At 35.5% G+C, this 16,145-nt stretch overlaps 1 protein-coding gene across 3 annotated transcripts in view; it reads left to right on the top strand.

The window, feature by feature from the left end:
• The window catches only part of Olfm3 (olfactomedin 3), a 204,487-nt gene that overhangs the window by 164,809 nt on the left and 23,533 nt on the right, over positions 1-16,145 (top strand). For 2 of the 3 annotated variants that reach the window (XM_005339696.5, XM_005339695.5), the window contains exons 2-3: positions 5,316-5,462; positions 11,716-11,871. In XM_005339696.5, the coding sequence (XP_005339753.1) occupies positions 5,316-5,462; positions 11,716-11,871 (303 nt within the window). The remainder of the gene's footprint in view (positions 1-5,315; positions 5,463-11,715; positions 11,872-16,145) is intronic. The other variant, XM_078026833.1, reaches the window with a different exon arrangement.

Here is a 16,145-nt window from a genome sequence, read left to right as displayed (position 1 = left end):
TTGGGACTCCTCTCACGCTGTGGCAGTTTTCCTAGCTTCTAATAAATCTGCTATTAAACTCTTACCCTCAGGCATCTGCATACTCCATTCTTTGGGTGAGACAAGAACCCTTCTAGCACTCACTTGACCCTGTGTCCCACTGGGGGCTTCACCTCCATCAACTGTAGAGGGATCTGTCTTAACTAAAGCCCTGATTATGGCCATGGGTGAAGTTATCTGCACAGGGTGCAGAGCTTGGTTGCTCTGGGCTGAAAGTTGGAGAAACTGATATAAGTCTCATATATGTCAGTAACAGGACAAAAGTAAATAAATAAACAAATAAAAATACTCAAAATTTTTTAGTTTCAGTTTCCTTGTGAGTGAAACAAGATATTACTAAGAGTAGTTGGCTCAAAAGAAATGAGACTAATATATGAGAAGGAATGTAGGACAAAATTATTGAAATGCAGGATATTTGATTTACTTTTTTTTTTTTTTAGAGAGAATTTTTTTTTTTTTTTTTTTTTTAGTTTCTGGTGGACACAACATCTTTAATTTATTTTTATGTGGTGCACGAGGATCAAACCCAGTGCCCCGCACATGGCAGGGGAGCGCGCACTACCACTTGAGCCACATCCCCAGCCCTTGATTTACTTTTTACTTTTACCTCTTAGGCCTCAAGATCACACACTCATACAGAGGATTGAACTGGTGGGTGCTTCACACTGAGCCACATCCCTAGCCCTTCTTATTTTTTGAGACAGGTTCTCACTAAATTGTTGAGGCTGGCCTTGAACTTGAGATTCTCCCACCTCAGCTTCACAAATTGCTGGGATTATAGGCATGCACCCCAATGCCTGGCAGGACCTTCTTCTCTGATATGAACCCCCTGAAATTTTGGAAGAACTCTCTCATGGTTGTTTTAGATTTATGAAGCAGAGCTTTGTAATTAAATTACAAGCAAAACATATGGACTTGAAATACAATTGTTAAAATTATCATTTTACTTCTCCTATTTAGAACATTCTTAAATATTTCATGAGTTTTGTAATATTAAAAACTGCTAAATAGTTCATTTAGTTCTTCTAATTAACACAAAAATTTCAAACAGTGCTGCATCAGTAATCACTGTGATTGGTAATGCTGTAGGTAGTAATAAACTATATGCACCCTTCAAGTACTGAGCTTCACAATAGTATTGAAATTGGTCTAAGGGTCTATGTTATCATAAGTTAAGGTGAATTGAAATTATTGGTGGTCCATTATGGGGGTTAGACTTCATCTAGCATTTCAGACTGTATAAAAACACAAACCCCTGTTTTGCTGACTACTAATTTATGACCTTAAGAAAATTTCTTCCTGTCTCTATGTTACAGTTTCTTCAGCAGTAAAATGGGCAGGATAACATCAACTAGTCCTCAGGGGTATTAAGATATTTAAGGCAATAATAAGCATGAATTGCCCAAAATGGTTAGATTTACAAAAATTTCAATCTCACTATTACGTGAGTTTTATTTACCCTTGAATAATTGCTCTCATATGTTAAAATTGGAGCAGATCTTTTCTCATACGTATCCAAAGAACATCTAAGTACGTCCTTCCATCTGAGGTCTTGATTTTATTTTGCTTCTTTTTGTAATGTCAGCATGGGTGACCTAAAACAGAGCGTTCAAAATGTTCATAAAGCTTCCTCTATTTATTGCTGACCTCAACATAGAGGTCTCTATCAAAATCCACAGGACTGTCAGGAACTTGTCTTTTAAATTAGATTTTTCCTCTTTCAAGTTACCTTTTTCTTGCCAAAAAGGTAACTTTTTATAGTTCAGCTTCAAACTAACTGGAGTAGAGAAGGTCATGTCTCTTTTCAATGATTCTTACAAGAAGACAATTGGAAGTACAAACAAGTCATAAGACTCCACTTTTATTAAGCTGATACTTCAGGTAGGAAGCTAAATGAACATCAAACGTTATTCACCTTTCCCTCTAGCCTCATTCCAGAGAGCAACTGACACCCAACCCTGTAAGGATAAGCTCCACCAAGTTAGCCAAACCCTTGGCAAGTGCATGTCAATATTAATGCTGCTGGGCTTAACAGTCAGTGTTTGCACTGCTTTTAAAATATTTTAATATTATAATTGGATGGCCCCTGCCCTTTATCCAAAAGCTAAATTTATTCTAGTGACAAGCCTTAATTTTATGACATATTTGAGGTTTGTATCCAATGCTAGGAGAAACTCACAGGGTCTCTGCCCAGGTAGTCAGGTCAAACCTTTAATTGTATCATTGAAACTACTCTGCTAATGTGCTTCTATCTGGAGATAATCTCTGGACTTCTTCTGTAACACAAAAAGAATAATCCAATGGTTTTTTTAAGATCTTATCTAATTCTAACACTATTTAATTCTAAGAATATCTTTCTATTCTAACTGGAAGTTCAGGCAAAAAATGCTAAGGGGAAAAAATGGTGAGTAGGATATTAAAAAAGAGGTTATGTTAATGAGTCTGACCTCTTGGGAATAAAAGGCAGCATAGGAGACTTCTAGGAACTAAATATAAAGAAGTCAGAGGAGACTAATAAGATAGGTCAGGCAATATTGGCTTTTCATAATAGATCAAGGACAAAGATTATGATATCTTTGTGAGTTTCTTGAGTTTTTAGTTTAGGGCTTCCCCCATATTCCCCCATATTGTTTATATGAATGTATACATAGGAATTAAAAGCAGGACTCTGGAGATATACTGTCCATAAAGGAGGCCACATGTGGCTATCACTATAGAACCCTGAGAAGTGGCCAAGTCAAATTGAGATGTACCATAAGTGTAAGATATGCACTCAGTTGAAAGACTTATTACAATATTTTTTTTAAAAAAAAGAGAATATGAATTATCTCATGAACAATTTTTATAAAATTACATGTTAAAATCATGACATTTTGGATCACTTGAGTTAAAATATGTTACTGAGTTAAAATATGTTACTGTTACTGTTTCACTTGTTTCTTTTGATTTTTTAAAATGTAGTTACTGGAAAATTTTCAGTGACACATGTGGTTCTCATCATATTTCTCTTGTATAGTGCCTCTCTGGAATGTGCCACCTGGCTTCACATCCTACTGCCACCACATGCAGACTGTGTGTTCTCAGGAAAATTAACTTATTGCATTTTCTGTGAAATGGGAGTAATAATATTTCTTGCTGATTTGACTGCTTCTTGGTCTGAATGGAAATGAGCTGTCCCCAGAAAGCAGCCTGACCTTGGATGATACAGCATTCTTCAGCCAAGGGAATCCCCAAAGACTGAGTAACTGAGAAATGAGTCACTCCCAGCAGTTACAGAAATGAGTCCTGCACCAGGGCATCTATAATAACTTATGTGGTACAATGCTAGGAATTTTTTAAAAAATATGATATTTGCATGGAACCTATGCACATCCTCTTATAGACTTCATTTATGTTTTATAGTGCTGGGAATAGAACCCAGGGACTCACCCATGCTAGGCAAGTGCTTTCCCACAGAGCCATATTCCCAGCTTAATGAAAGAAACTATTAGCAGAAAATTAAGAGCAACTACAAAAATAAATCTTCAAATTTGTTAATACAGATACTTTCAGATTACACAATTTCAAATACAGTCATTATGACTTTCTTCCAGTGACATAATGAAAATAGGTTCACTGGTGGTCTCTTTGGGAGGAAGGAGTACCAGGGATTAAAGGAAGGGAGTTGCACATGAACTCTCTACCACTGAGCATTCTACACCTCCAGCCCTTTTTATTTCATTTTGAGATAAGATCTTACTAATTTTACTCAGGCCAGCATTGAACCTGTGATCCTCCTGCCTCAGCCTCCCAAGTAGCTGAGATTAAAAATATAGAACCCTGTCACTAGTAAATATCCTTTAGTAACCAGTATTCCATTTTCTTTTCTTTCCATGGATGTTTAAAAATTAAAAATTGTTTTTAATTCTAAATGAACCTAAATGTTTCTTTTAAAGTATAACTTCAGTACATTGCTTAAACTACTGGAGTTTTAATTTGGAATTAGGCTTAATTATGTTAGGCAAATCTTTAGTTAGAAAAAATGATCATCAGTATGAACTAATTTATAGTTATTATTGATATTAATGTTTCTGGATGGCTGCATACTTAGTGTCTTAGTCTGGTTTCTGTTGTGGTAACAAAATACTTGAGGTTGGGTAATTCGTAACCATGCCTGATATTTACATTATTTGGCTCTTCTGATATTCTTGATAAATAATTAGACAAAAAGTAAAGACAGCTATTTTTGTACTTGATGGAGTATATATTGGGTCGATAGAAAATATTCACATTTCTAATACCTGTTCAGAGGCAGGTGAAAGGCAAATAACAATACTGTAAAATATACATTTAAGTGCCCAAGGAATAGCACAGACAATTCTTCAAAATGGGTGGAAACCCGAGGGCTGAATAAATTCCTGGTTCACAAGGGAAGATTCCAAATAGGAGGAACAACATAAGCAACGTCACACAAAGACATGAGGGGTCATGGAAGCTTAAACTTCATGCTCAGACTAGTCTGGCCACTGTGGAGTGTCCTGTTGGACTGGGCAGGAGGTTAAATGACAACATGAGTAGGAGGCACACTGCAATAGAATGGGAATGCTACTGCTTTAGGCTAGAGAGGCAAGATGATAACTGCGTAAAGTTATTAGAAGATTAACTTGGAAGACTCTGCCCAGCAAAAGAAACAAAAGGAAAATTTAAAAAAAGAAAGAAAAAAACCTCTCTAAACCCTCTGAGATCTTTGCAAAATGGTGTTGATTTATTTTACCCTATGTCATCATGTGATATCTTTCCCACTTTATCAATAATCAGGTCTTTAATGTGTGAGAAGTTCCTTAAAACAGGGCTTTGTTTCAGAATGTCATTTATTAATAATAATCAGAAAGAAATGCATTAGGAATTGCCATTTACTATTGAGAAGGCTGAGCTACCAGATCTAGTGTAGAAAGACAAGTCATACATGAGTAAGTGATTAGAGATGTTTCTAAAGTTTCATTAAAATGTCAAAATATGACAAAAGGCATTAGGAAATGGTGGGAGATCTGTAATAATATGGAAACTGAAGAAGACAGTCCTTTTAAAATGGATAAGGAAGATATAACTGAATGAGGCTGCATTGCGTGTGTGTGTGTGTGTGTGTGTGTGTGTACATTGCTTAATCTCTTGTCTTTAGAGGATGAAAACACAAACGTCTTCAAAACAAACGTTTTGCTTAAGATGCTGCAAACCCACTTTCTCTTTATCCTTTAACAGTAGTCTGTGTTTTGTGTGTTTGCTATTGGTTTTCTCAGACTCAGATTAGTCCCAAAGAAGGGTGGCAAGTGTACAGCTCAGCGCAGGATCCCGATGGGCGGTGCATTTGTACAGTGGTTGCTCCAGAGCAAAATCTATGTTCCCGGGATGCCAAAAGCCGGCAACTCCGCCAGCTCCTGGAAAAGGTAGGTGTCCTCTGTCCCCTATGCATATTTTAATTAAAATCTACCATTCTTTGAAAAGGAAAATGGTGAGGAAGATCCTTCTGATTTTTTTGTCGTTTCAAATCAGCTTTTTCTGCTCTTTGAAAGGGTTATCTCAAGCTTCCTTCTACACTGTTCTATTTCTATAACTTTTTACCATTCCGAACCTCTCATTCATAAGACAGGCTTTCTACCATGATGTCTTGATATCCTGTAAGTCTCTCTTTAAAGGGGGGTTTTTAAAAAAGCAGCAGGAAGTCTTATCACTGTCAGAAATTCAGCCTTAACTCTCAGGATCACACTAGACTCTTTGAGCTCATACTTTGGGATTCCATTAACAATCTTGCGAGGAAGTTAAAATAATGGAATGCAATATGCAAGCTATCTGGAGAGATAATGAATAATTCCGAGTATTTATCATCATTCTCTAAGTCATTCCTTTGAACATTAAGCTCTTCAATTTCATTCAATACCATTCTCTCCATAATTTACTTAAACCGGATCCATAACAATCAAATGCAGAATGCCCTTGATTTATTCTCTTTTACAGATAAAAGTCAGCTCATGAAAGGTTATTTATGTTTAGTTAGGGAGAGAAAAACCCAATGAATGGTTCTTTCAATTATCCCCATTCAGACTTTCACTGTGCTGGTCTCTGAATATAGTAGGACAGCTGGGGTGGTCAGAATGAGGCAAGGATGACAACATGTTTGAATTTCAAATATCATCAGGGATACTAAGATAGATTAGGTAATATGTGTTTTAGAGGATATCACGCTCACCAGTTCACTGCAATATCATTTCCATGGTCATGCACACATTTATGGCATTGAATAGGAACTGTTTTGACATAAAATTAAGAGAAGCTGGGGAGGGGGGAGGAACACATCTAGCTTAATAGTGTACAAATAAGGCTTCATTACTTCAAGGCAAGGTACAGTAACTTTCTTCCACCTGCCACGCAGTGATGATGAGCTAGCTCTGTGTACATCATTTCAAACTCTACCAATGTTCTAAGATTTTAAGAAGACTTTTTTCATGTTTTTCACACAAAGCCTGGTTTGTTTCCCCTTCCCTTGAATTTGAAGCTAACATCACCTATTGGCTCTGTCCTCTCAAGCCTCCTTTATGGACAAGATCCCATTCTCCCTGCTCCTTCAGTATCTGTCCCCAGACAAGAACATGTCATTTTTGTTGAAATGAATACCTAGCGAATGTGCCTCTTACTGGTTAGAAGTCATGACAAATAAATGACGATTATTTGGGGATATTGTTTTTCAATCTTGACTTTCTTTTTTCCTATGAAAAAAAATTGAGTATTATATTTTATTTTGCTTGGGTAGCCAGGAAATAATGTTAGAAAACGATTTCATCTCAAATCTAACTTTGCTTTTCTATTAAATTAAACTTCCACTCAAATTACTGATAGTCTATCCCAATCTTTCCTTCTACACAGAAATTCGTTGTTTTTTTTTTTTTTTTTTTCCCCTTTCAAGCAAGCCCCCTCTCAATACTGGGGATCGAACCATGGGTTCTACCATGTAGTCACACATCCAGCCCTTTTTATTTTTTGAGACAGGATCTTACCTAACAGGATCTTACCAAACTGGCCTCAGGCTCTCAATCTTCTTACCTCAGCCTTCTGAGTCACTGGGTTTGCATGCATGCACTGTAGTGTGTGGCAGAAATATCTTCTTTCTACATCAACTATGCTGAGAAAGTTATGGTGCCTAAGAAAATGTTTCTCAGCATCTTACGTATTACTGTCATTCACTACAGCACTGCATGTACATAGTCACACATAGACTCAAACATTTCTTAAAAAATCCATTGAAAATTTTCAAATACAGTATGAATGTTGGAAAGTGAATAATTCTCTCTACAGGTCCAAAGTGAAATGTATTTCAGAGATATGACAGAATTAGAAATTAGTGAAGGATGAATAAGACAAGAGAGCAGGAGTGGGAGTTTGGTTGAAAACAGTCATGAAAATTAATGTAATCATGCCATCTAATAAGTAGTCCATTTGAAAGTTTTAAAGAAATTCTAGATCATTGCTTCACTCATCAATAACTTAATGATACTTATGTCTTCACTTTATCAATACTTAATGACAGAAATTAATTAATTAAAATAAAATTGATTGACAAAATCAAAGTCACCACAAGCTAGATTGATTGAATTTACCATAAGGTAAGTGTTATGTCAAAAGAGGAGTACTTAATTGTGTGCACTATCCTACAATAGCCTGCAGAAGGGACAGAGCACTTGTTCGCTGCTATGATCCAAAAATGTCTGAAAAGAATATTATTTTTCCGACTGAGCCAGTCCTTTGCTGAACTCTCTTTTTCATTTATGGCCAAGAGCATGACCTTTAAGGAGCCTGTTCAACCATTAACCAACAAGATGGATTTAGTCAACAAAAGGGAATTTTGATTAACAGATTAATGTTAATAGTAATAGTTACCATTATTGTTATGTTTTAGACTATACGTTGATCTACTTCATTTACTTTTTACAGAAAAGGTAATTATTTTTTAAGTTTGTAAAATAGGAAACTAGTGCTTTTTGAGGTTAAAAACTCAACCAGGAAACTGCTTTGTTTGTTTGTTTGTTTGTTTGTTTTTTGATGGGTTTCATTTTCTTAGCAGCACCCAGAATGCTGCTGGTGGTCTACATACTTATTTAAGTGATGCCCTGTCAAGCATCATGTATATTACTGAATATTAATTTCATGATATTTCAGTTCTTAATATGCCAGGACCAAAATTTTTCACTTAAAAAATATTCATTAGTGATGAATTTTCTCTGTGAAGTTGAAGATGTCTGTAAAGTTGAAGATGTCTTGCTTATCTCTGTCAGTATTTCCAAAAGTGTGAATTTTGGAATAGGATGTTGGCAACACCCTCACCAATAAAACCACTGAATATTACACTTCACCTTGAAGATTTCCAAAACATGATTTAACAATAAAGTTTCTGTGAAGTTCCACAATCAAAAGACTTGTTATTCTTAACTTAAGGCTTTCCAAATATATTGATCCACAGAGTATTTTTTTTTTCAAGTGGCCTCGGTGCTAATTATGAATTAGAGTAAAAATGTTAGTTAATTTGCATTTAAGTTCAGAAAAGCTTCAGATATTTTATTTATACAAAGAATCAAGATTTCAAAAGAATTATCTGTGAAAGGCTCAATGGGTTTGCCAAACTTTGTATAGAAGGTGTAATTATAGAGACATGTACAGACAGTTAATACAAAACAACTTCAGAGACTAGCAAATGAAAAGGAAACCCAGCAGACCAGTCTCCTTTCTACAGGTGGACCAATGGGAATCTAGTGTCCTGTGTCATCAGAAAATTAATGCTCAGTGGGTCTTCATAACCAGTAGGAAACTAATCCTGGGTACAGCCCACAGGAAAAGGCAAAGACAACCAAATATGGTTCAACTAGACAGTTTCATCTCTAACCTCTGTCCCAAATGTAGCTCTTATACATGATTGTGCAGTACCAAAAGTTACAATCAAGTTTCAATAAAAACTCTCTCCATGCATTTTTCTCACCACACAAATTAAATTGAAAATTAACTTGATAAGGTGAGCTTGAGGTAAAATAAAAGACAGGCTATTTGAACCGTATTCAGGAAACCTTCTCTGTCCATCATTTTCTAATTGCATGTACTCTGCCTAAGTATACAGAATTCTTAGGAGGATGTGAGCTATACTAATGATGGGTATCTTCACAGACAAACGTCGTATTTAAATGGGTAGTCGGTTTCCTTACCACAAATGGCTTTCCTTTATTCATGCTTAACCATAAATGAAGTTAGAAAATTACTTTAAAAGCACTACATTTATCCGTGAAGGGGTTGCCATGCTTTCACTGTTGTCTCAGTAATTTTGTGCTGCACTAAAAGAAAAAAAAAAAATGAAGCTTTCTGAATGTAAGAATTACAGTGAATGACGAGTGATTTTGTAGTTTAAGATACTGCTGTACCCTAACCAGTGGTGGGATCCGGGGGGACTGGGGGACTCTCCTTAAAATATGAAGATCCTAATTACCCATTATTACCATGGAAAACCCAAATTAGTTTTGCTCAATAGATATTTATTGAGCACTTTTATTCTGTCTCTGGTTGTGTGAAACATCTTGGAAGTAAAAGATATGGGTAAAACACAGCTTCTAACCTCAGGGGACCACGGAGCAAGAGCCACTTTCTTGGCCGGGTCCCAGACTCACATTACACAGTTTTAATATAAGCCAGACTGTGATATGTCCTGAAGAGACAGGATTCATATAGGGCAAGACCATGAATCGAGACAGCAGATGAGAGAGAGAGGGAAAATTGACTTGTCTGATATAGAAAAGTGGAAGAACCCAGACAGGGCAAGGCACAGAGTTCACTGCTTTTCCTAACCATAGTGGTTGTAAGGAAATGGATCAACCAGGGCCTTTTTATAGCAGGCTGGTGCACTGAGCTTTGCAACTATATCTAATGGCAAAAATATGTCTCTGAAAAACTCACTCACTTGAAATTCACATATTTCTTCCAAAAAAATCACATTTTACTGATTAAATAATGCATATTCATTAAAAAATAAGTGAATCCACATACAAATATATGAAACAAAGTAAAAATTGCTTAAAATTTTATCTCATTTTTTGTGCCCATAATTTCATATATTCATTTTTGCAGATAAAACCTATAATTCTATGGCAATGGACTTATATCTGTATTATGTACATATATGTGTAACCAGAGTTCTTTGTATTTATTGTCTTTCCTTTCCCCAAATAATTAATATTAATAACCTAACATATTTTCTTCTAATCCGTCTATATGTTTCTTTATGATTTTTTTCCTTATATAGCCTATTTTCTTTTATACGCCTATTCAATTTAGAATAAATGGATCAAATTATGTGAAGATCTGTACTTTTGCTTTTCTCATGGAAATGCCTCTGGGATGAGTAGTGAGCAGTGCTTCTCAAGCTTTAGAGATGCACTTGGGAATTTGAGAAAATGCAGATTCTAACTCAGTAGCTCTAGGATAGGCCTCAAGGTTCTGCATATAGGTCGTGCTCCCAGGTGATGCCAAAGTTGTAGTTCTGAAGATGATGCTCTTGAGTAAGATGTGTGTAGAGACCTACTGTATTCTTTATAATATAGCTCATCCATTTTCTATTTCTCAATTCACTTTATAGCTTCCTAAGGTTTGAAGCTTTTCCTTTGTTTTCAGGTTTTTGCTGCTACTAAAATTAGGGCAGCCTTTCTCCCTCCTCACTTCTGCATGCTTTGTGGTTCACCTATTTCTACTTCTCTAGAACCCGGAACTCCTTGAACCCGAGATGGTGCCATCAGATTATCATGCATTTACTACTTGTCCACCAAGCAATTGATGTGGTTGCTATTTTCCAGGTCCCTTAAGCAGTATGCTAACCAATTTAGAAGGTGTCCAGGACTGCTACCAATTGTCAGGTCAATTCAGTCTCACCCCTGGAAGTACTTCAGATCCATCAGAAGTAATTGTACTGGAATGACTGCATTTAAGGTCTATTAGAAACTTGAGTACCATCCATAATTGCTAAGCATCTCTGATATTTAAGAAGTCAGAATTAATACAGAAACACCTTTTATTTATTTATTTATTTATTTTGGTACTGGGGATTGAACCCAGGGGCACTTAACTAACACTGAGCCAAATCCTCAGTTCTTTCTATTTATTTATTTATTTATTTATTTATTTATTTATTTATTTATTTATTTTAAGACAGGATCTTACTAAGTGGCTTAGGGCCTAAGTTGCTGAGGCTGGCTTGTAACTTGTGATCCTCTTGCCTCAGCCTCCCAAATCACTGGGATTAAAATCATGTGCCACTGCATCTAGCCAGAAACAACTTATTTTCAATATATTAGGTTGGGCTGTTAAAAGCTTATAAAAACCACAATTCAATTTTAAAATTTATTTTCTAATATATTAAATACTTATTTATATTCAGTCATTTCTAATGCAAAAATATGCATTTTTTTACATACTTTCTAGTTATAATTTTCTCTTACTGGATTCTTTGAATTCTTTTTCATGGAGGATGGTCTTTCTGAAAATTTGACATGTGGAAACACCATTATGAACTTGACACTTCCAGTTCTTTAGGTTAATGTTGTTTGGGGTAGTTGGGTAGTGATTGTATATAATTACAAACAGACAATAATGTACACCAATATTTTTGTTCAACAGGTTCAGAATATGTCACAGTCTATTGAAGTCTTAAACTTGAGAACTCAGAGAGATTTCCAATATGTTTTAAAAATGGAAACTCAAATGAAAGGCCTGAAGGCCAAGTTTCGGCAGATTGAAGATGATCGGAAGACACTAATGACCAAGCATTTTCAAGTAGGTTTGACTTCTGCAATCTTGTCAATCCAAAGGAGACACTGAGTGCCATAGACAGCCAGTGTGGCACTCAGCTAGAAATAATTGTGTGCTGGGCCACAGGTGCAAGGTTAAAGATTTACTGGGGACGTCAATCATCTCTTCACTACAACTGACCATTAGCTGGTATAAATAAAAGCCTAATTCTTCTTGAGCTAGGGGGAGTTTCTGGGTAGATTTACAGGCACTTCAATAGCTAAGGTAAGGGGAAAGTCTAAAGAAAATCAATAAATTATCAGAATTTTTCTGATGATTTTAATGCCTTGCTAATATGAGGAAAAATATAAAGGAGATAAATTATAAAACCATTCATTCAAACCAGCATATTAAAAAGAGAATTGTTTTATACAAAGTCTTTTTTTTATTATTATTTATTTTTTTAGATTTTTACTGACCATTACCTAGGAACACTGAAAAGGGAAAAGGAGTGTTTTAAGCATTAAATTAAAAAACAAAGTGGATCTGATAAAGCCATTTGAGCCTATATGAAAAATAAGTAATCTACCTTATGAAAGCATAGCATAAAAGTTTATACAACACATTGTGGTTGCCCAGGTAACAGCTTTAATTTTTCTTACACATTAGAAAGTGAGATTCACTGACAATGTTAAGAGGGTAAAACTGAGTTCCAGCACCTGGTCAAAGAAAGAACAGTAGGGAACTAGCCAGGGACATACAACAGGGTCCCTGCAGAGCACATTTTCATGTGGCAGAAACTGTCATGATCTGGAATTTCCTCCTGAGATTTTATAAGGAAAGGTGTAGATGATACAGGTTTTACACTGAGCCAATTTTAAGTCACAACAGACAGAAAGGAGGGCAAGCAAATTGAGGTTATTGACAGTTGAAACCAAAGTGAAGAACTGTGGGATTTGCTTTGAAGAAATAAGCAAACTCAGAAGATTAAAAACTTAGAACAAGTTCAAACAAGACCTAGGGGATAAAATAAATTTAAAGATTATAAGAAATAAAAGTCTGAACTGGATGAATAGAGAATTTATGAGAACTGGTCAATAGAAGAATATAAGCCTAAGCAGCAAAAGAATAAAATTTCACCCTAATTTATTGATCACACACACTGTGCAAGGTAGTGCTGGATTCTGTGTTGGATGTGTAATCCATGGTCCCTCTTCAACGAAAGACAGCTGAGAGTCAAGTGAAACTGATGGTTAACAGAGCCATAAGCATCACTTTAGAGCACAAGGGAAAAGTGGATGATTTTGTTTAGAGAAGATCTGGGGAAGAGTTATAAGATTTGGCAGTATTCAAGAAAGCAGTTGTAGAAGTGACACTACCCCTACCCCAAGACAAAAAAAAAAAAAAAATCTTAAATTATAAAGGGAATCAAGAAGATCAAATGATTTACAATTTCAACTTTTGACGCTCAGAGTTAGGATATACATAGTAGAACAATAATAGGAATCCAAAGCTGGGGTCATTAACAAAGTAGGAAATGGTAAGCTGGTGCTTCAGGTGCAGAGGACACAGTTCCAGAAAGGAGCAGCACACAGAAGAGGAGGAGCTCAGGTTGTCTGGTACAGATGAAGATGCAGTGAGAATTCTGTGAATCCAAGGGACAATGTAAGGTATCTGGGTTGACAAAACTGGGGATGCATGAGAAAGCATGTTATACCTTGGGCGAGAAGACTGGGAACAAAGGAGCAAAGCTGAGGGAAATTCATAGAAATAATTTTCTTAGCATATAATTTGCCTAGCAGCAACCAGGCTGCCAATAGAAATAGTTAATTTTCAGGAGCATCACGTGATATAATGACTTGTATTTTTTTGTTTGTATAAACCACACATATGCTGAAATTAAATTTCAAAATCCCAATAGCAGTATTAATAACAGCAATACTTGTTTTTCTGAACAATTATACAATTCAAGACACAGTTGAGAGCATGTTAAATATATTAATTAATTTAGTCCTCACAAAAATCCTGAAAAGTAATCACTATTTTTGTTCCCATCTGGTTATATTGTATAAAGAAGTTGAGTAATTTTTTCAGGGTCATATATCAGAATAAAGATTCGAACTGACAAAGTCCAGGTTCATGGCTCTTACTGCTAATAGTACAGTACCTCTTCAAGTAAACTTGAGCTGTCTAAATTGAAAATCACAATAATAATTAAGTGTTCAACATGCTTGTTGAATTTATTCAGGAAGTCCCACTGTGAGTCAGATTTTGCCTTAGGTGTTGAGGTACCATATTTAAGAAGAAGAAATGGAATGTTCCAAAATCAAGATTAACTTTGAAAAATATCTTTAAAAAAACCCCTTCTCTGATGCACCACTTTCATCTTATCAAAACTCCTAGGTTGATTTTTCCTTCTGTGGTCTTCTGGATGAAAAGCTTGAGTTAGCCATCAAACATGACATTATCGTTCCTATAGGACAAGATTGTTGTTTAGCAAGATATTCTGTTACTGTGAGAGAAACATATTAGAAAGTGAAATTTGAGATGGGATTAGCAAACATAGATCAGGGGTACTATAATTTAATCTTTTATATATTTGATATGTGCATTGGTTGGACACTCTACTGCTTTCTGATAAATTTCCAGAGTTTCAAAGTTGATTGCAAAAATCTAATGATAAAGTTTTGAAAATATATTTAATTCAGGAGGGAATAAAAGCCACCAAAATTTTAACATTGGATTGCTCTCTTTTAAATATGCCCATAGTAAGATATAAAACCTGATTGTAATAGTTTTTATAATATGCAGCAAATAGTACCAACAGAACTCTTATCATTAAAAGCCTAATAAAACAATTGTATCTCCCTTTAGGGTTGCCACAAAACGTTTGAACTAATAAGTTTATTTCAAAATGATCCACTAAAATGAGAAAAGCTATGATTCTGCTTCTTGACTGTAATATTTATGCATTTTTCTCATTACTAAGATTCTCTACCCTCCCACTTAGCTTGTACATGTACACAAATCAAAGATTTCTGAATTTATAGAACAAGTAGAAATTTCTACACAAGAAACACAAGCCCATAAATCAGGAAAGCAATGGGAGCTCCTGCTATTTCAATGCACTTATAATAGTGACATTTCTAAATTATTTTAAAATACAATTTTAGCTTCTTAGTATACAATATGGTTTCTGATAGTCCCTATGTATTATTTTCAAACAATCATGAATGGGACCTCTTTTTACAAATTATATCATCTGCAATAAATTCACAATTGAATTCAACTCCTGAAATATTTTTGTTGACTACTACTACCAAGTTAAAGGGAAAAAGTTAAGGTGGCACATCTAGAAATTTCAGGTGAAATTACCGACCTGTGATGCCTAGGCATAAGAGACACTGCTTTGACAATATACTTCTTGTTCTGTTGTTAAAAACCAATGCTTAGAACTGGTTCTGATGGCATCCACTTGTAGTCCCAGTTATTCCGGTGGCTAAAGTGGGGGTGGGGAGGGGAGTGCTTAAGTCCATGAGTTCGAGACCAGCCTGGGTGACACAGTAAGACCCTGCCTCCACAAAGATAAATGAAAAACCTCAACTTAAGTTTTAAACAACTTACTGGGCTTGTTGGCACATGCCTATAATCCCAGCTACCTTGGGAGGCTGATGCAGGAGAATTGCAAATTTGAGGCCAACCTCAACAACTTAGTAAGTCCCCAAAATAAAAAATAGGGCTGGGGATATAACTCAGCGGTAGATGCAGGTATGGTATATGTTTGTGAAAGAGAGAAAAAGATTCTAACAGCTCTGAAACTTCCTTGTCTGTTACATAAATTATGTACCGTGGTCCCTTAAAGAGTTAATGACTTCATGGGTAGGCAATTCTACCTTACATGAAGACCTCTAAATTATCTATGCTAAGACAAATGGAGTCAGAGAATAGGCAATAATTCAAAATGGTAAATAGCAACCTACATTTCTTTGAGCTTTGGGAAGCTTTGCATGATTTATTATACTTGCTCAACTTACCTTCCTAATGAAGTTGTACTAAGAGGATATTAAAATGAGCTAGGAATACCTGAGAACAATGGAAGGATGAACGAATAAATGGTCATGATTAGAAAAACATCTAAGTGTGAGGAAAAAGTTGATCCTGAATTCAGAATTTCCTGTGTCTTCCTACATCATGGATACTAAGTAGGTAGATAATTAATCTAAAATAAGTTTAGTAATAAGATATTTGACTGATAATTTCCTTCAAACTTCATGCATAATTAGAGAATGGATCCTGTTCCTATTTGTTAATCAGATGAT

The sequence above is a fragment of the Ictidomys tridecemlineatus genome, chromosome 11, assembly GCF_052094955.1.
Source record: "Ictidomys tridecemlineatus isolate mIctTri1 chromosome 11, mIctTri1.hap1, whole genome shotgun sequence".
Classification (NCBI taxonomy): domain Eukaryota; kingdom Metazoa; phylum Chordata; class Mammalia; order Rodentia; family Sciuridae; genus Ictidomys; species Ictidomys tridecemlineatus.
Note: the sequence above shows the minus strand (reverse complement) of the source record. Positions and strands in the feature narration are given on the sequence as shown.